The sequence below is a fragment of the Taeniopygia guttata genome, chromosome 19, assembly GCF_048771995.1.
Source record: "Taeniopygia guttata chromosome 19, bTaeGut7.mat, whole genome shotgun sequence".
In the NCBI taxonomy this organism is placed as follows: Eukaryota; Metazoa; Chordata; class Aves; order Passeriformes; family Estrildidae; genus Taeniopygia; species Taeniopygia guttata.
The window spans coordinates 6,953,108-6,972,467 of NC_133044.1; the positions used below are offsets into that span (position 1 = coordinate 6,953,108).

The 19,360-nt window shown below is 50.9% G+C and overlaps 3 protein-coding genes across 14 annotated transcripts in view; 1 reads left to right on the forward strand and 2 right to left on the reverse strand.

Moving 5' to 3' along the window:
- Positions 1-3: 3 nt before the first annotated feature.
- Positions 4-4,296, reverse strand: DERL2 (derlin 2). Its single transcript, XM_002192652.7, has 7 exons — positions 4,145-4,296; positions 3,717-3,782; positions 3,375-3,448; positions 2,890-2,983; positions 2,258-2,453; positions 1,608-1,698; positions 4-887 (listed from the first exon to the last, which is right to left on the reverse strand). Exons 1-7 carry the CDS (start codon positions 4,235-4,237, stop codon positions 782-784), a joined length of 720 nt encoding a protein of 239 aa, XP_002192688.3. The 5' UTR covers positions 4,238-4,296; the 3' UTR covers positions 4-781.
- A 658-nt stretch (positions 4,297-4,954) lies between these two features.
- MIS12 (MIS12 kinetochore complex component) lies at positions 4,955-6,625 on the forward strand. The gene has a single exon (XM_002192620.6). The coding sequence runs from the start codon at positions 5,084-5,086 to the stop codon at positions 5,828-5,830; it is 747 nt and encodes a 248-aa protein (XP_002192656.5). The 5' UTR covers positions 4,955-5,083; the 3' UTR covers positions 5,831-6,625.
- Positions 6,626-12,623: 5,998 nt separating this feature from the next.
- Positions 12,624-19,360, reverse strand: part of CAMKK1 (calcium/calmodulin dependent protein kinase kinase 1) — a 93,689-nt gene continuing 86,952 nt past the window's right edge. For all 12 annotated transcript variants that reach the window (XM_030288145.4, XM_072937216.1, XM_072937213.1 and 9 more), the window contains one exon: positions 12,624-17,221. In XM_030288145.4, coding sequence (XP_030144005.4) covers positions 17,149-17,221 — 73 coding nt within the window. In that variant the 3' untranslated portion in view covers positions 12,624-17,148. The remainder of the gene's footprint in view (positions 17,222-19,360) is intronic.

The window sequence follows — 19,360 nt, forward strand, 5'->3', positions numbered from 1 at the left end:
GGATTAACCAAAAAGGATCCACAAGATATTTTATTCAACTCATCATAATTTTTGAGTCCTGACTCCAGGTAAGTTTCCTTCTCTAGTGCTGCAGGTCATCCAGTAACAGCAGAGGGCACACGGGGGTGGATTTTGCAGGCACACCGATTTAATTAACCACCAGTCTGAAAAATGGGCACCTGAACACACAGTTCTTGGGGGGAAAAAACCCCACCAAAAGTAGCCTTGGCCTGCAGAACATTTCAAAAATCCAACTGGCAGAGTGAAAAGCTGCATGTTGTGTTCCCTGCAGTTCACAGATGACTGGAGACAGCAGCACCTCAGATTAAAAAACCTTTTGCCATTGAAATAGCGACTTAGCCTTTCAATCATCTTGCAGTTGTTTTATCCAAGAATAAAAAAATCAGTTAAAACCCAAAAAGTTGGGTTTGTCCCCTGTAAAGTTTCCCATAGAGTTTTCATGTATCAAATAACTTGAAAAAAATGCTTTAGAAATCACTTTAAACAAGTACTTGTGTGGCCCTGTTAACCGAAGTTAACAGGAAACAGTTTCCAGTTTTAAATTTTTGGCTCCACTGGATTTAGGTGATGTCCAGCACAATGAATACCCTGCCTGGGAAGGGTGCTGGGAGTGCCTCGGGTGAGACTGCCGTTTCATAAAGTGCTTGTGTTGCAAACCATAGAGCTGTGAGAGCCCTCTGTGTGCTGGGCCGGGACAGTGGGCGTGGGGCTGGAGCCAGGCTGGTCTCTCCGGGGTGGCTGGGCCAGGCACGGGCTCTGATTATCCCCCGAGGCGCTGCCCCTCTCCCCAGGCAAAGCCCCCCGGCCGCTCCTCTGGCAAGGGGTTGTAATTGGGGTCATCCTCCGGCGTGTCGAATATTGCTTTCCTGCAAAACACAAAGCACAGGCATCCCTGACACACAGCCTTCAGAGCCCACGTGCTGCACACTGTCCTCCCTCAGGAACTGCTTGCCCAGGCACTGGGATTTATGCTCTCCACTTTGGAGCCACCAGGAAGGAGATCCCAAATCAAGACTGTTGAGGTTCATCCTCTGATATTTATGGATAAATATTCTATGCCAGACATCTTCAGTCTTATGATTCTATGAGAAACAACCATCAGAGGTGTTGTGGGAGAGGACCACAGGGGATTAGAGCATCCACACAAGAGGGAACTGAGTGGGAGCACCACTGCTCAATACTATAAACACTGAAGGATTTTGGTTTTTCCAAAATTGTGACATAAGGATGACTTACAGAAGAAAAAAACCCGTTAAATATCTTATTTGTAGTGCCTCAGCCACTGTTCACGCTCATCAGGGGACACAGCTTTGGTGCCACCAAAAAAAGCTGTCAGCAAAGCCTGACAAGTGTTATCAGAGAAACCAAAGACAAAATCCTTTAGCTCTTCTCCCAGTTAAATTGCTTCCCACTTAAACAAATTCCAGCTCCTCGTTTGGCAATACAAGTTCAATAAAAAGCAAGAACAGACACCCCTCAATTCTATCTCTGTCCAATTCACCAGAAGCTGATGTGACTGAATTGCAAACAGTTTTCCAAACAAGCACTTTTTCCACGTCTCTTCCAAAGCAGACACCAATACTCACAGGACAGACGGTGTTCTCAGGAGCCTCCCACCACCGGGCTGATTGGGAAACACATCCTCTAAGAAAAAATATATATGCCCAACAGCAATGCCTGGTATAGAAAGAAAAGCCAAAAGGTGATTTTTCACTAGGTCTCCTTTACAACTCTCAAGTGCTTTACACTAGAGTTTTCAGAAAAACAACATACATTGGTTCTTTCACAGAATATATGATGACACAGAAATACAAAACCTAAGGAAGAAAGCTAACAGCAGGTAAAGAGTTTAACTTATACTACAAGATGTTAACATTGAGGAAAGGTCTTATTATTAAAAGTATTGATGTTTTGGCTCTGTTAGAATTGATAAAATAGTAATACAAGCTATTTTATTTCAGTAGACTGATGCTATTTCAGTCAGATGATGCATCAGGGCTGATTCCAAGCAATAAAAAGCCAAAACACCAAAAGCTCTTTCCATTCTTATCGCAGCACAAAACATGCTACAATGGTTAGAAATCAGAAAAGCCTAAAAATATAAATATAAAATAATAAATTTATCAGAAGAACTAACACCAAGCATTAGGGCATTCAGCCCTTGGATCTGTCCCCATTTTCTGTTTCATGTAAAACATGAGAGGAACAGATCCTCGTGATTGCTGCCATTGCTCACCCAGGAGATCCACAATGATGGAGTTCCCCAAAAGCAGAGAAAAGCCCATCAAGACCCAGGGCAGGAATGGGGCTTGGAAGATGAGGAGACCGAAGAAGTTCATGCGGACGTAGGGATTCCTGCGGCTCCAGACGTACACCAGCATGATGGTGAACGCCTGCCCCAGGAACACCAGGTTCACAAACAGCCCAAAAAGCTGCCATGGCTCATTAAGGAAACATTTGTGAGGTCAGGAATTTCACAGCTTAATTCCTAATCCTGTGTTTTCCACACAGCTGGTAAATCTGCTTTCCCTGGTGCGAGTACATTGAACTACCGTCCATCAAATCCAACGCTGCAGCGGGATTTGGGGTACCTGCAGCACTGATTATCTCATTATAGCAGAATTTAATTCTTCACAAGACAACCTGAGCATAATCCCACACCTGAACAGTCCCCTGATAACCTCATCAAGCAGAAAAAAAAACCCTGAAAAACCAGCAACAATCCCAAAATATTCAAAACCACCCTAACAAATATCCGTACTCCTTGTGCAACAAACTATATTAAGGTTACAGTAACAACGTGGTTTCAGTTCTCCTTCACATTTCTAGCTTTACTAAAGGAGCTTGGAATTACAACAGAAAGGATACAGTCATTAAAAGTCCTCCAAAAAGGAACATAAATACAAAATCTGCCGTCCGACCCCGGAAAGAGCCTTCCTCGAGCATGCGGCAGTAGCGGTATCTGAGGCCACAGGTCAGGAAAACTCCATTGCACGTGAGTTTAGAGACAGATCCAAGCAGAAAATTATTCAATTCTACATCACCTTCAAGGTGTTTTATCCATTTACAGCATCACTTGGCTCTTTCTGGATACTTCAGCAGATAGGGTGACCCAGGAGACAAAATAAGTTACCTGGAATTTTCTCCTGCTCCAGGTCAGCCCCACCCTGAAGGATCAGGCTTGTACAAATTCTTAACACCAAAAAAAGTAACGGGCAAAATTCTTGCCCCCCTTGATACCAGTGAAGCTGGCATTGCTGAATTCCCAGGAATTCAACCTTTCCTGTGTGCAACATTCCTGCACTCTGGAGCTCTGCTTGCCAAGGGAACCAACACAACTCGGTGAAGGATACAAAAAGATCATGTTAAATAAAAAATTAAAGCCAACTGGTCCAAAGAACAAGTAGTTTGTGATTAACCTCCATATCTGGAAATAAGACAAATACAAGGACTTTAAACATGACAGCTTATTTTTATTGTCTAAATAGATAAGCAAGTAACAACAAAACAGAAATCTCCTTTACAGAAAAATGAAACTAAAACCTATTTTAAGGCATAGTGGTCTGCACTCTGGCTAGAGTAGCTTTCAAAAAGTTAATTTCTAATACAAAAAGTAAACTGTTTTGAGAAGACAAGCACTTAAAAAAAACTCTACAGCACATTTTAAAACCTCCCATGCTTCAGAACACACTTACTTGAAAGTGCTTAAATATTAACTCAGGGTTGAAATACAGCTGGAAGGGCGTGATAAGTTCTAATTGCTGAAAAAGAAGAGATAATTTTGAAAGGATCAGTACAAGAAATAATAATAAAAAAAAGTAAGAAGAAAAAACACACATCCAAAACAGCAACCCACTCCTGAGTGTCAAAAAGAGCCCAGCAAGCCCTCAATCAGCACTGAGAGTTTTGTGGCAAGCGGGAGCCTCAATACAACAGCCCTGTGGCGCTGCTGTTACCGATTCGTGCTTTGCAGCTTCCCGGGGCTGTTCCCTCCCTCAGGGCTCCTCGGGCCCCCTCACCGAGCTCCGAGCGGGGGCGGTGCCTCAGGGCTCCCCTTCCACGCGGCCCCGCGCCCACCCCGCTCCCGTTCGCGGCGCGGCTCCCTCCCGCGGCCCGCACTGACCACGGCGGCGGTGGTGAGCACGCAGGCCGTGGTGTAGGCCCGGGTCACGGGCGGCACCTGCAGGTACTCCTGCCGGAACGTCTGGTACGCCATCTTGGCGGCCCGGCCCGGCCCCGCCCCGCGCTCCGCGCTCCCATTGGCTGAAACGCACCGCCCTCCCTCCGCTCTGCGCTCTCATTGGTCAACTACCCAGGGCGCGGCCGCCGCTCCGCGCTCCTATTAGTCGCCCTGCAGTGCCAGCCCACCACCTCTCGCTGCCATTGGCCGAGTGGCCAGCGGGCGGGAGGGACGGAGCGCTCGGTGATTGGGCGGGCGCGTGGCCTGGCGGGCGCTGATTGGCTGCGGGCGCGGCGGCCCTGAGGCGGAGCTCGAGCGAGGCGGGAAAAGCGCGGCGGCAGCGGCGGGCCTCGGAACCGTCCCCGGGCCGGGAACGGGAGCGGCGGCAGCGCCGGGCCTCGGAACCGTCCTCGGGCCGGGAACGGGAGCGGCGGCACCGCCGGGCCTCGGAACCGTCCTCGGGCCGGGAACGGGAGCGGCGGCACCGCCGGGCCTCGGAACCGTCCTCAGAACGGGAACGGGAGCGGCGGCACCGCCGGGCCTCGGAACCGTCCCCGGGCCGGGAACGGGAGCGGCGGCACCGCCGGGCCTCGGAACCGTCCTCGGAACGGGAACGGGAGCGGCGGCACCGCCGGGCCTCGGAACCGTCCTCGGGCCGGGAACGGCAGCGGCGGCACCGCCGGGCCTCGGAACCGTCCTCGGGCCGGGAACGGCAGCGGCGGCACCGCCGGGCCTCGGAACCGTCCTCGGGTCGGGAACGGCAGCGGCGGCAGCGCCGGGCCTCGGAACCGTCCTCGGGCCGGGAACGGGAGCGGCGGCAGCGCCGGGCCTCGGAACCGTCCTCGGGCCGGGAACGGGAGCGGCGGCATCGGCAGGAGCAGCATGAGTGGTGGGAGCGGCAGCAGCGACCTGAGCGGCAGCAGCGGCCCCGCCGCCTCGGGTAATGCCGGGGAGCCCTGCGAGACCCGTCTCCCCCTCACGGCCCTCCCGCCCCGGCCCCCCACCGCCATGTCGGTGGATCCCATGGCCTACGAGGCGCAGTTCTTCGGGTTCACGCCGCAGACGTGCATGCTGCGCATCTACATCGCCTTCCAGGACTACCTCTTCGAAGTGCTGCAGGTGGTGGAGGGCGTGATGCTGAAGAAGCTCGACGGCAAAATCAACCCTTCCCAGATCCGGAAATGCACCGAGAAATTCCTGCTCTTCATGAAGGAGCACTTCGATAAACTGTTCACTAAAATGGAAGAAATGCTGCTGCAGCTGGTGCTGAACATCCCTAAGAACGTGCTGCTGCCCGAGGACAGGGTGCAGGAGCAGTATCGCTGCAGCGAGGAGGAATTCCGGGCGCTGCAGGAGGAGGTGCGGCAGCTGCAGGAGCAGTACAGGGCAGAGGTGGCCATGGAGCAGGCGCTGCTGGCCGAGCTGGAGGAGCAGAAGATTGTCAAGGCCGAGCTGGAGAAGACTTTGCAGTGCTTTGATGAGCTTGAGAACATCTGCAGGCAGCACGGGATCGGCAACTTCAAGGAAAGCCTTGCCCTCCTGACACAGAGCTCTAAGAAATTGCAGGAGGTGCTGAAAGACGTTGAGGAGAAGAGCAAAAAAATGAAGCAGGATGATCAGTTAATGTAATGGAAATTCGGAGAAGGTGACAGATGCCATAGACACAGCTTGCTTAAAATAACAGGGTCTTATCTTCCCCTTAGTCTGCTCATCCTGCCAGGATTTGGTCTAAAAGCTGTTGAACTGTGCCAGTTTGCACCTCCCTAAGGCAGGAAGGGGAGAAAGCCTGTAAAATGTAACTCGGATTGTTAACTTCCTAAGTTTTGGGTCGGGTAACGCGTTTGAAAACACTGAATGTTATCTTTGGACACAATGTAAGACTTGTAGGAATGTGTAGGTGGTTTCCAGCCTGAGGTCAGTGAGGCCCCGGGGACTTTGCCGGTGGCCAGGGAGCTGCCTGGGTGCCTTTCAGTGTGAAATGCAGGGAGAAGGATGACACTGATGCTGTCTACAAGGTTCCGATGAGATCTGTTGGCATCAAACCAAATTTCAGCTCAGTTTCTGGAATCTGAGGGCTCCTCACCACTCTGCCTGTGCTTGTGTTTCTGTCAGCCCAGAACAGAAGCCACTGGAGGAAATGAGTAATTCTATCACTTTGTCCTACTTCACCTTATGTTGCTTTATATATATATTTATTTGGGTTTTTTTTTGTTGCTCAGTGTCCCTTTTTTACTAAACAAAGTTTCTTTTATTAACATTTAATCAGATTTTCAAGTGAAAATGTTGAGTATTGATAAACTGTTGTGTCTGAATTAAACTTAATTATCTGTGTGCTTAATTCAAAATCCCTGACAGTCTGTGCATCTTTCCACATCAGTTTTTTAATCTGTTTAGTCCTATCATTAAATATCAATATTAATTCTACTTTACTAGCATAGAGGTTATTTCAATAAAAAAGTGTATTGAAAACAGTTTGGAATTCTTTCTCTGAAATGAGAAGAGTGAAAAGTGTCACTTGGCAGCAGAGGGCAGCAGCAGCCCGGCCCAGGGATCTGCTCCACGGGAGGTTGGTCTGTTTTTCCATCTCAGTGTAACTTTCCTAGACATCAAAAATTACCGTGTTTCCTCAGGTGAATCAGTTGTTCATTCTCTGTAAACAGGAGACACTTTTCCTGGGTGTTCCGTGCCCAGAGTGACCACACACGGATTGGTAGAAAGCTGCACCCTGCTGAGTTTGTACACCCCAACACTGTATTTTCCTTCAGAAAGGAATTATTCCCATTCTCACAGGATCCAGTGGCTTGGTGAGTAGGGCAGCACCAGGTTAATGCAGGAGCAGGACCTGGAACTGGCTTGGAAAGGAGGGGCAGTATTGTTGATGCAGGCGAACCCAGTGGGAAGAAATGATGATGTCTGGCTCAATTCAGAAGGCTGAATGATTCCTTTATTATAACTATGCTAAAATTAATATAGCACATTAATACAAGTATGTATTAATATGCTGTATAAAAGGAGGATACTAAAACTACATACTACTTTCTCTAACACAACTCGTGACTCTCTCTCTCCAGCCCAGCCCCAGGTGGGTTGGATTGGCCATCAGGCTCAAACAATCCTCACCAGAATCCAACCAAGCAATCACCCCCAGGTAAACAATTCTCCAAACACATTCCACATAGGAAAAACAAGGAGCAGAAATAGAAATTGTTTTCTCTTCCATTTCTCTCTGTGCACCTCTATGAAAAATCCTGAGAGGGAGAGAAATGTGCTCACCACAGGGGAGAACTTCCAGATGAATGATTTTAATGCTCATTTTCTCCCAATACTTGCATGGAGCTGGAATATTCAGAGCCCCAGGCTGGGAGTGAGGTACCTGATAATACTCCATGTAAAAACTGTAACCAGCTGTTGGTAAAACATTTCCAAGAGCCTATTTCAGGAGAAAGAGCCTTGATATCAAGCACTTGGTGCAATGAACACCCCAGCAGCAGAGCTGAGGTCTGAGGGGAACAAAGCCACCGGTTTTCCTGCCAGGATAATGCCCTCCTGCTCTGGGACATGGGGCTGAGGATGTCCTGGCAGCTGGATGCTCCATCAGAGAGAGAATGGCTTCAAGCCCCTCTACAGTTCCTGGGACTATCAGACTTCCAACAAAACTCACCCCTGGGAATAAAAGCATGTTCTGGCTGTGAGGAGGAGGAGTGCAGCTGGATTTGCAGGCCCTGTGCATGGAGAGGGGTCAGGTAAAGCAGGGAAGGCGCTGGCTCTGTGTCCCAGGGTTTGCCCTGCAAATCCCCAGGGCTCCAGTTCCCTGTATAAGGAGAAAACAGAAAATTTAAACTAAGAAATTTTTGGCAGAATTCACAGGCAGTTGGAGTGGTGTAGCCCTCCTTGACTTACATGCTGAATAATGGTGTAATTAGCAGCCGTTAATGAACCCACACTATGGTGTAATTAGCAGCTGTTAATGAACCCACACCTGGCAAAATGCCAGGGAGGAGGGGGTTACCATATGCCTCCTCATTAAAAGCATTAATTACAGGCAGGAAATGCTGGTGGCAGCCACAAGCTTTAATCACTTCACCTCAAGCCAGTGGTGGGTCAGCTCCTGCCTTTGCTGTCCCGTGGTGGCTCAGGGCTCCCATCCCTGCCCACATCCCACAGCAAGGCTGAAGGGACCAACAGGGCAGGGAAAAAGATACCTTTTCATTCTGAAAATGAAAAACACCCTTCTGTGGCAAAAAAATTTCTTCCAAAGGGATTTTTGCTGGCACAAACTGAGCAAGAGCAATCCCTATGCTTAAAACAACCCTGTGGAAACTCCAAATAAAAAATAATAGAGATGGACAGAGAGAGAGCAACTGTGAGTTATTCCAGCTGGTGAGTGCAGAGGTTGTTCCCTAATGCGTTTGCACATCACACACCATAAAATGGGATGGGAGTGAACATTCTGAATGCTCACTGGGATTTCCAGAGAGCTGCCCCATGATGCCCCCCCTGCACCCCAGCCCTGGCAATAAAACAAATGGGGCACGGAAAATGGGCATTCAGCTCCCATTAGTGGCTAAACATTGATTTACTCAAGCCAAGAAACTCGGTCAGGGCTTGGCTACTGGTGGCTCCTGGCCGTGTTTGTGGGACATCCCTGGAAACTGTTAGAAAAGAACATGGTAAATGACTTTTTCCTACTCAAGGAGAAGAAAATGGAAAACCTGAAAATGTCTGGCAACAAAAGAATCACTTCCACATATGAGATTCTTTTTTCCCCCTAATTAAACCACGGGGGAGAGGGAATATAATTTATAAAGGTTCTGCTGGAGGGAGGCCTTGGACACAGCTGTGCTTGGTGTGGAGCAGCATGGACACCAATAAAGGATGAAGTTTATGATTCTCCTTTGCTGGGGACTGGAAAAACTATGTCACTCACACAGCTCTGCATGGCTTTGGCTGCTTCCCTGGCTGTTCATCCTGCTCTGCATCCATCTCACCCCTGCTGCAGTTGGGTTTGGGTTGGAAGGGACCTTAAAGATTGTCTATTCCCTGCCATGAGCAGAGACTAGGTTGGGACAAAATCATTGCAGGAATTTAATTTCAGCTTGAAGAGGAATAAAAAAAATAAACAAACCAAGGAAAAAACTAGAAAAATAACATTGAGGCAAGATGGAGCCTTTGGAGGTCAATCCCCTGGATGGATCCTGCCAGACGGTGGTGCCCCAAAACTGAACACTTTGAACCCTCTGCTTGGTGTCTTTGTAGCTCTGATTAATTTTGTCCCCCGCCCACAGCCTGTTCCTGGGCAGCCCTGCCTCCCAGTGCTGGGCTCCTGGGGATTCCATTACCCCTAGGGATTCCATTCCTGATTTCCCTATAGAAAGGGAATTCTCCTGCTGCTTTGTCTGCTTATCCTTCCTAGGCTCTTATTACTCCCACTTACACAATTCAGAATATTATTCCCTCCTGTCACCTTAATTTCTAATAATTAGTATTTGGTGTAACACTACAGCAGACAGCAGCTCTTAATGAATATTATAATAAGCACAAAATTATAATTTACTGCTCTAGAAATCCATTTTGATACACAGCCCACTTACAAGAAAATTAGGGGGAGTAGCTTTCAAGCCATTTACCTGGTTGGATCCAACCCCAGATTGAGTCCCCAGCAAGATCCTAAATGACCATGAGCTCCAGGGGGATTCAGTGGCCTGGGACATGTCACTGACCATGTCAGGGCTGGATGTGCCATGGTGGCAGTGACATGACCTCACCAGGACACTGCGTTCCCAGGGAACCAGCAATTACCTGCTCTCAGTATTTAATTTACTCCCTGACAAAATGCTGGGGTATGAATCCACCTGGGGTGGGCAACGGCATCAATCCAGGAAGAGTGCTTGTGCTGTAAGGAACCTTGATGTCCCTGTTTCCAACCTCAGCCCCTGCTGGTCCTTTCTATGGAACTGTTTTCCTTCCATTTGTGGTGGTGGTTGCCAGGAATTTATTTATTCATCAATTAACAGGTAGGTTTGGCACTGGCAGCTATTGGGGCCCATTGTATGTTTGAGCAGAACACAGAGTCACAGAATGGTTTGGGTTGGGAGGGATTTTAAGCTCATCTCATTTTACCCCCTGCCAGGGACAGCTTCCACAATCCCAGGATGCTCCAAGAAATAAAAGAAAATAAAAAAAGAAAAAATTAAAAAGGCTGTCTGCAGAAGCTGCTCATCCCTGAGGATGCAGATGGCCAGGAAATGCCTGGAAATAAAAAGGAGAGCTCAGCCCTCTGCAAGAAGATGTTCCCAGAGGCAAGTGTCCTGGAGCTGCCAGCTCCAAGGATGCTGTGGTGACCAAAGTTAAGGAAAAACACATACTATTACAGGATATTACATTTACAATAACAGACCCCCTTCGACCCTTCCCCAAAAGGGCAGGAGGATGGAGACTCCCGAGCCACCTGAAAGGGGAGAGTGGACAAAGTTTCCCTGGTTCCCCATAGGGCAGATTAATCTGTCTGGAGGAACGGCACCAAAAGCTTGACAAAGGCTGAATTTTGGAACACTCTAACTAACCCTTTTCCCAAGAGGTTTCGTTAGCAAACAAGAACCAGACTGGACACGTTGACCAGTCTGTCAAGCCGAGGGGTCGGGCCTGGCTTTTGCTTTTTCAATTTTCTTCACAAGTGACTCGTTGGGAAAACAACTATCAGGCAAAGCCTTCGGTGTGCTGTGAAGTGGGATTTCTGCCAATTTTATTTTGTTTCGTCCGCGGGAGCGGGGAAAAGGGGGGAGCTGCTCGAGAGGTCTCCACCGCTCTCGCCCTGCGGGATGCTTGGGAGGGACGTGTCCCTGTCCCTCTCACCCTGCAGGATGATGGGGGGCTCCTGGAGCCTCCTTACTTTTGCAAGGCTGGCGGTGACCTCGGTCCCCATCCGCTTTTGGGGGAGCCCTCTGCACCTGTCGCCCTCCGATGTGGGGGGAGCTGGCATCATGTCAGAGCCCCTCTGACTCGGGGGGACAGGGGGCAGCTGCTGCCCCCTCTCCGCCTGGAAGGGCCGGCGCGGGCTCTCTGTCCCCCCTCGATTCAGGGAGTGCTGGCTCCTTCGCCTGCCCCTCTGGGGGGCCGGAGCGGGCATTCTCTCTGTCCTCCGCCGATTCGGACGGGCCCGCGGCTGTCGCCGTCCTCGCAGCCCCCGGCCGTTCTGCCTACTTGCCTTGGGCCGGCCGGGAGCGCTCTCTGTCCTTCTTCGATATGCGGGGGTCGGCATTCTCTGTGCCTCTCTTCGCTCTGGGGGGGCCGGCACTTTGTGCCTCTCCGATTTGGGGGCGAGGGAGACGGCGGGGCCGGCGCGGGGGGCCGCGGGCGGCCAGAATGGGCGCTCCCGCCTCCCTCCCGAACACGGCGCACAGCCCCCGCAGCCCTGCGAGGCACAGCCGGCCCTGAGGCTGCGGCGTGGCTGCTGCGGCCGCACCGCCCGGCCCGGCGGAGCTGCAGCCCCGCGGCCGCCGAGCTCGCACTGAGGGGAGCCGGCCTGAGGCGCTTTATATGCCGGCTGAAGCCCCGCCCCCTCACCCACAGCCAATAGACGCTCAGTAACGACACAATGGGGGCCGCAGCAAATAGTGGCGGCCTTTGTGACGATCCGGAGACGCAGGAGGCGGGGTCGCGACGCCAGCGGCTGACGTGATTGGTCGACAGCCAGAGGGCCCTGTGATGGGAGCGATGTGATTGGCCGGGAGGCGGAGCGCTCTGTGACGGGCGGGCAATGGGCGTGGCTCCAGCGCGGGGGGCGGGGCCAGAGCCGGCCGGGCTTTGGGCGGCGATCGGGGCTGAGGCCGGGCTTAGGGCTAAGGAGCCTTGGGCTTTGAGCCGGGCTTAGGGCTGAGGAGCCTTGAGCTTTGAGCCGGGCTTAGGGCTAAGGGAGCCTTGAGCTTTGAGCTGGGCTTAGGGCTAAGGGAGCCTTGAGCTTTGAGCCGGGCTTAGGGCTAAGGAGCCTTGAGCTTTGAGCCGGGCTTAGGGCTGAGGAGCCTTGAGCTTTGAGCCGGGCTTAGGGCTGAGGAGCCTTGAGCTTTGAACTGGGCTTAGAGCCAGCCCTGGCCTTAGGGATAAAGGAGGTCTTGAGCCGGGCTTAGAGCCGGCCCTGGCCTTAGGGCTAAAGGGAGCCTTAAACCGGCCCTGGCCTTAGGGCTAAAGGGAGCTTTGAGCCGGGTTTAGAGCCGGCCCTGGCCTTAGGGCTAAAGGGAGCCTTGAGCCGGGCTTAGAGCCAACCCTGGCCTTAGGGCTAAAGGGAGCCTTGAGCTTTGAGCCGGGCTCAGGCTCAGGACTGTGACTGGGGCTGCCCCTGGCCTTAGTCCCAGAACGGGGCTGGCCTTAGGGCAGCACTCAGGGCTGCACCTGGCAGCTGCCTTAGGAACTGCACTTCCAGCCAGGGTCATCTCTGTGGAATTTATTATCATTTTCTCATCAGTTTTACAGTACAAAAGCATGCAAAAAATAGCCTCTCTCTTCATGGTACATATTTACAGTGCAACAGCCACGTGCTGTCACAGTACTGAGTGCATTTACATCATGCTGGAATCATAGCAGAGCACATACAGGGGCAGAGGTTCAACTTCAAGTGCAACAAGAGACAGAAATACCAACAGAACAGGCCTAGAAATCAGAAAGAGCAGCAAAATTACAGCACAGAGGATCTGCATTGTACCCTCAGGAGTTGCAATTCATGTTTTCTTGAATTTACACCATTTTTTGGGAGCATTTGGATGGCTTGTGGATACTGAGGGAGGGTCTGGGCTCTGCCAGCAGCAGCTCGGAGTGTACATGGCTTTTCTCCAGGAAGGGAAGGAGCAGGGCAGTGAGTGATGAGCTGCTTTCCTTCCCTCATCCCATGGGAGGCTGCATTCCCAGCAACAGGGTCATGGCATAATGCAGGTTAATTCAGCCTGGGAGGGACTCGAGCTGAGCATGGACGTGTGTAGAAGGATCTGGGCCAGAAAGGAATGCCTTGCACCGCTCTGCTCAGCAAACTCCACTACAAAACTCATCCAAGTTGTATTTCCACACAAGCCCTCCACTCTCTGCTGTCCAGTCTCCCTGCTGCACAGCAGAGGTGCTTGGGCTCTCAGTGGCATCCCCCAGCACAGCCCTCCAGCCTTGGGACATTCACAGAGATCCCTGTCCCTGGGGGAGCCTGGGCCTCTCAGGGGCTGGGACAGAGCCTTGGGCTGGTGGGACAAAGCTCATGGGGTTTTGGGCAAGGTGGGAGGGAAAGCAGTGAGCTGGGGAAGGCAAACAAGCTCCCAGCCACACAGCACAACTGGAGAAATTCCCCCATGGCAGCGCTGCCGAAGGCTTCAGGACAGAGTTGTGCTGAAGGAACATGAAATTTCTCCCAGCAGCTCCTCCTTGCAAGTCTGGCAATAAATCAGGAATGAAATTGCACCCTGGGAGTTGTGTTCTGGAGCCACTGTTTGTTTTGCATGGAGCAGCTACCCTGTCCCTTGTCAGGCTCCCTCTGGTTGGAGCCCTGCACAAAGTCAGCTTTCCCTGATGCTGGAAACCTCATCTGCTTGCAGCTGGGACATGGACAGCAGCACATTCCTGCCCAAAGGGTTAAAGACACGGACTGGGCATTCCTCAGTGCAGCACAGAAGAGACTTGACCAGGATTTTTACTTGGCACTACCCCCCAAAACCAAAGGCCTAGAGCCATTTATTGAACAAGATAATCCACCTCCTGGAGATCAAAGAGATACGCTGTTCCCCCAGATGAGAAATTTCTTTCAAGAAAACCATCCTCAGCCTGGAAGAGTCTGGAAAGCTTGACCAGATGCAATGGTGATGGGGAAAGAGGAGCCCTCCTGGTGACTCCAAGCCCAGCTAACCCAGGCCAGAGCATCCCAGTGCTCCATGAACAGCAGAGAGGAGGATTTGGAGGGGAAAAACACAGAGCACACACCAAAGCACGAATGTGCCACACCTGCTCTGCAGAGTCCACACTGAACCCCATCTCCTCCATCACAGAGAGGAGCAGACAAATATTTACCCATCCAGCTAAAGAGAATGATTTTACTCAAGAGCTAAAAGCACTGCTTTGCCTGGGATGTTTATTCTCAAATAAATCCCCTCTCTTCAGTCTCTTCCTTTCTTCAGAGCAGAACCAGTTGCCCTGAGCTGCTCTAACATGCACATAAACAAGCAAGAATTTCATTGCAGCTGAGTGAGTAGAGCCTGGCTTTGCCTATCTGAGCATTTCTCCTGCTGCCAGGGCACATTTTTCATCTCATTTCATGCAGGTTTTCAGGCTGCTGTTTGTGACACGATAGGGGTGATCTCTGGGCTAGAAGGGAAAGCCTGTTGGCAGATTTGCTGAAGAAACAAGGTGTGACATCAGCTCAGATCTCGAGGGCTTGGTTCTTACACCTGTGGGAACAGCTCCAGAAGGATTTCTTGTAGCTGAAAGGACAAATATTTCTAAGTAGATTTTGGGATAATCATAAAAAACACCCATTCCTCTCCAAAACTGAAGTGATGAATTTAGGTACCATTAAAGGAACAGGATATGGAGCTCATTTGTAACTCATCATTTGTTTGGTTGCATTAATTGAGGCTGAGAACAGCTTTCCTGCAGCCTTCCCCACCAGCTCCCAACCCCTTGGGCATCACTAAAATAACCCCAGCTGCCTGGGTTAGCAAATTATTCTTGCCACAGATTAAAAACACAGTAGCTAACCCCATGTTTGCATTCTTAGAGCTCTTTGAGCACAACCCAGGTACTGCTTAGACTTCAGAAGTGATGAGGATTACAAGAACTCCCTTTTCTGCCTGGGGTAGGGCACGTTCCTGAGATGTGTCTTTGCTCCAAGGTCACTCCCTGGCTCTGTCCTGGGGACACCAGTTGGAGAAAGTTTTTTCCACAAACTGGAGGTTAGTTTTCCCATCTTGGCCCCTGGTTTGCAGCAGGAGCAGGTGGCACCACGGCACAGATCAGTTTGTATCCACAGACTGTTCCTTCCACAGGCAGCAGTTCCACCTGGACAATCTTACCCATTTGCAGAATCCCCTGTGCTCTCAGACTTTTCACTCCCTACCTCTGGGCACCTAAATCTTCATTACAAAGCAGCAGGATCCAAGCAGAAAGTCCCATGTCCCAGGTTGGGGGAAGGATCAGAGCATCCTCCTGGTGCTCAGAGGATGCTGAGCTCACAGCTGATGAAGACACCAAAAAACAGGCAGGATTTAGCACCTGGAAGCAGCAGTGCAGAGCTCAGCTCCACAGCAGCAACCTTTACAGGATCCAACACCAGCTGTCAGCATTAAAGATCTCCATTCAATAGAGAAGCTGCAATGTTATTTCCCATTTTGTGAGATGCATCCCACTGAGGTGGCTGAGATGAGTGAGGGCAGGTGACAGGCTGGGGACAGACAGAAGGCACCAGCAGCAAAGCCCAGCTATAAAATGTTCAGAACAATCAAATGAGGTTGCAGCAAACAGAACAGGAGCACCAGGATGCACCAGTCACTACCAACAACACTTGTACATGTGTCTTCCTGCACAAAAAACGAGGGAACAAAGTCCCAAGTCCTCAGGATTGACCTAAAAACAGACACTAAGATGATTATGTAGGAACCAAATTTAATCATGTCCTTTCTTGAAGTACTATAAAATAAGATTCCAATCCCACTGGCTTCCCAGGGGCATGCTCAGAGACCCCATAAGGCTCAAGGGAAAATAATGACATATTTTGACAGATGAATATCACTGGGTTTTACTCTCTGAATGGAAGAGTGACATTCCTGATTATCCACACAGTCTGTACAGTCAACAGCCAAAAAAATGGCTGTAGTTGCTTCTTTGTATTTACCTTTTTAAGTGCAATCTCTTACCAGTTGTCAAACTATTGAGATGAAGCTTCCAACCCCAAGTTTAGAAGCAATCAATGGAAAAAATAGCAGCAACAGCACATGCATAAAAAACAGTCTTAAAATTAAAAATTAAAGCCTTTTTTTAAAAAAAATCAAAAGATCAAGTTGTGAACTTGTGCTCTGTAGCTTTCTAAAAACCCTCCACCAACATTTTCCATCCTAGGAACCTCTCCCAGTTTGGGTCATTTTCAGAAAATTAAAGTTTAAAAGCATCAGGTACACAAGAGATAAGTGAAGGAAATGAAATAAAACAAAGCCCAAACCTGCCACTCTTCAGCTGGGGAACATGGTCCATGGGTGCAGGATGGGGTGCAACTCCTGGGGAGCATTCCCAGCCCTGGCAGATGTGCCTGGAGCACTGAGCTGTTGTGTGTAGCAGCATATCCCCATGCTCCAGGGCTCTGTGACATCCCAGGGCTCACTGCACAGCCAGGGGATCTCCTGTAACTCCTCTGCTTTACAGCTCTGCCCTAAAGCCACGGCTGGGGGCAGGACTGACACTGTGCAAAACTGAGGGATCGGAGGAAAAGGGAAGAAAAACACAAACACAGGGAGGGACGATGTTCATCCAACAGCGGGATCTCCTCCTCATTTAGCTGATATCCATTTTGCCTTCATCTCCACGCCAGGAGCAGGACTCCTGATGTACACAAGTGCATTAAATAAAAGTTGCCCTCCCATATAAAACCCATCATTTTTTTTCCCCCTGATGCTTGAAGTAGAGAATGCAACAACACAAGGAGAAAGTCTCTGGGGGGGAGATGACCCTTGAGAGGAACACGGCCGCATTGCTCGGGTGCAGCGTGAGGCAGCACGGAGGAGCTGCTGGGGGGCTCACGGGGCTGCTGGAGCTGCTCCCATCCTCCTGCCGGCTCGTGTGGCTGCTCGTGTGGCTGCCTGCCATCGTGCTGGGTGCTGGGCTCAGGCTGGCTCTGTGCGGCCGTGCTGGGCGGTGAGGGCGGTGAGGGAGATGAGGGCGCTGAGGGCGCTGAGGGTGATGAGGGCGATGAGGGCGCCGCCCGCCTCAGCCCCTCAGGCCGCGGCCTCGTCCTCGCACACGTCGGGCAGCTCCGGGTCCCTGGCGGCTTCTCTGCTGCCCTGTGTTCTGCCAGGAGACAAAGACATCGTGAGCACACTGCCAGGCAGGGGGTGGTTTGTGACATGAACACGGCTTATGCCTTTATTAATGCTCAGCTCTTTATTAAAAAGATCAGCTCGGCAGGGGGCTTGACACGGAGCTCGCCCTCGCTGTTGTAGCTTTTTCCAGGTAGCCGAAGGGAGGGGGAGAAGGCGGGCAGAGTCTGTCCCTAAAGTCTTGGTGGCACACTGGTTGTCACAAGGAAAGGAGAGAGGACGGTCTGCTGATCGGAACTTCAGCTGCAGACTGCACACCTCTTCACCCTCCCGCTACCAGTGTGCCAAGAAGACTTCAGGGACATTCTCTGCACGCCTTTTCACCCTGTGGCTACCTGGACGGGTGAGGGGATGTGCAGAGCCTGTTGCTGAAGTCCAGCAGCAGCTGTCCCCTCTCCTTTTCCTCCTGCTGACACCAGGAAGAGCTGCTTCTTTGTTCCTGCTTCCCACAGCCCAGTCCAGTCCAGTCCTCTGGAGGCTATGGTGACAGGTCAGACATAGACAGGGATGTGGTTCCCTTTTCCCCAGCCAGAGCACCCATCCAGTCCCCTCCACTGTGCCCAGCCTTCCATTTAGGGGTATTTTCATCCCCAAAACCCACTCGCAAAATTCCAGTGGTCCCTCTATTTTGCATCCCAGTCCTAGAATGGCAGTGTGGGTGGGGGGTGTAGGTGATCCCCAGGAGCAATTAGCTAATTAACATTTCAGTATCAGTACTTAGCTCAAGCTCTCCACTTCCCCAAATGCTCTTCTCCACGAGGAGGTATCTGGTTTTAGGGGAAAGTTTTGCAGACCAGCAACATGGTTTCTAAATGATCTAGTTTGCATTTGGAGAGTTCTGGTCTGCTCTCCTTTGATCTATTTTTTTAAATAAAGATCAGAGTGATGGGTTGATCCCACAGTTGCTTCTCCAAAGTGTTGCTGTAAATGGCAGTAAAACTAAATGTTTCTACCAGAACCCAGTTTGTCCTACATAAAAACTGTGTTATTTCAGTTTCTGTGAGTTTGCCTGGTCCCCAAAAGAGCAGTCCCCAAAACCTGAGAGCAGCAGCTCTAGAAACTCAGCCAAGGTCACTTCCTTGCACTGCACATACACCACAGTAACTTCAGCCTTTTCCTCCTAACTTTTGATGTTTTCTCATGTAGAAGGCTTGAGCTGTACTGCTGGAGGAGCAGCACCTCCACCCCCAGACGCCTGTTACTGTCACTGGATGGAGAAAAGGGGACACCTCCAGGTGCCACCCACAGGAAAAACCAATTCCAGGCAGGTGACTTCACCTAAAACACCCATTTCTCCATCATAAAGATATCCACAACACAAAGGAGGTGATCATCTCCAAGCAATTGTGTCTCCCTGGTGTGTCCAGCCTCACTCACACCAGTCTGGCTGTGCCACAGAATCATGGAATGGTTTGGGCTTGAAGGAGACCTTGAAGATCACCTTGTTCCACCCCCTGCCATGGGCATGGACAACTTCCACTATCCCAGGTTGCTCCAATCCCTGTCCAGCCTGGCCTTGGGCACTTGCAGGGAGCCAGGGGCAGCCACAGCTGCTCTGGGCACCTGTGCCAGGGCATTCTGTAGAACCTGCATGGACAAGCCAGCTTGGCAGTGGAGTGTCAGTGCTGGGAGCACACAGTGTTTGGGGGCTCTGGGGGTATTTCCTGGCTAGGAACAACACAAAGTACACACAATTGCCTAACCCAATTTTTGAAGAAACCAGAAATGATCAAAGATCATGTTTTCTTCTCCCTCCACTTCAGCAAAGCCCTGCAGTAAACCTGACCTTGAACCCATGGACCATTTCCCTGCAGGGAAGGCTGAGGAACTATCTTCAGTGCCTGTCATCCCCCTCTTCAAATGATTGATCACCTCATTTATCTGCAGAGGTTCTGTTCTGTGGCAGCTCAGCACAGCCCAGCTCCCTGACTGGCACATCCTGCTGATCCTGCTCCTGTCAGGGCTGTCTGCAATGCTGTCCCACCACTCTGAGCAGCCTCTGCCTCTCCAAACACCTCCATGTCAGGGTGAGAGGACCCTCAGGGTGGCAAACAGCAGCCAAAAAGATGGGGCTGCCCGTGGGCAGCAGAGATGCAGTACCAGAGCTCCA

Coding starts and splice junctions, on each gene's coding strand:
- DERL2 (XM_002192652.7), bottom strand. CDS start 4,237: ATGGCGTACCAGACGTTCCGGCAGGAGTACCTGCAGGTGCCGCCCGTG. Junction 1,699..2,257: donor CATCATTGTGGATCTCCTGG/GTGAGCAATGGC, acceptor TTTCTATACCAG/GCATTGCTGTTGGGCATATA. Junction 888..1,607: donor CTGAGAACACCGTCTGTCCT/GTGAGTATTGGT, acceptor TGTGTTTTGCAG/GAAAGCAATATTCGACACGC.
- MIS12 (XM_002192620.6), top strand. CDS start 5,084: ATGAGTGGTGGGAGCGGCAGCAGCGACCTGAGCGGCAGCAGCGGCCCC.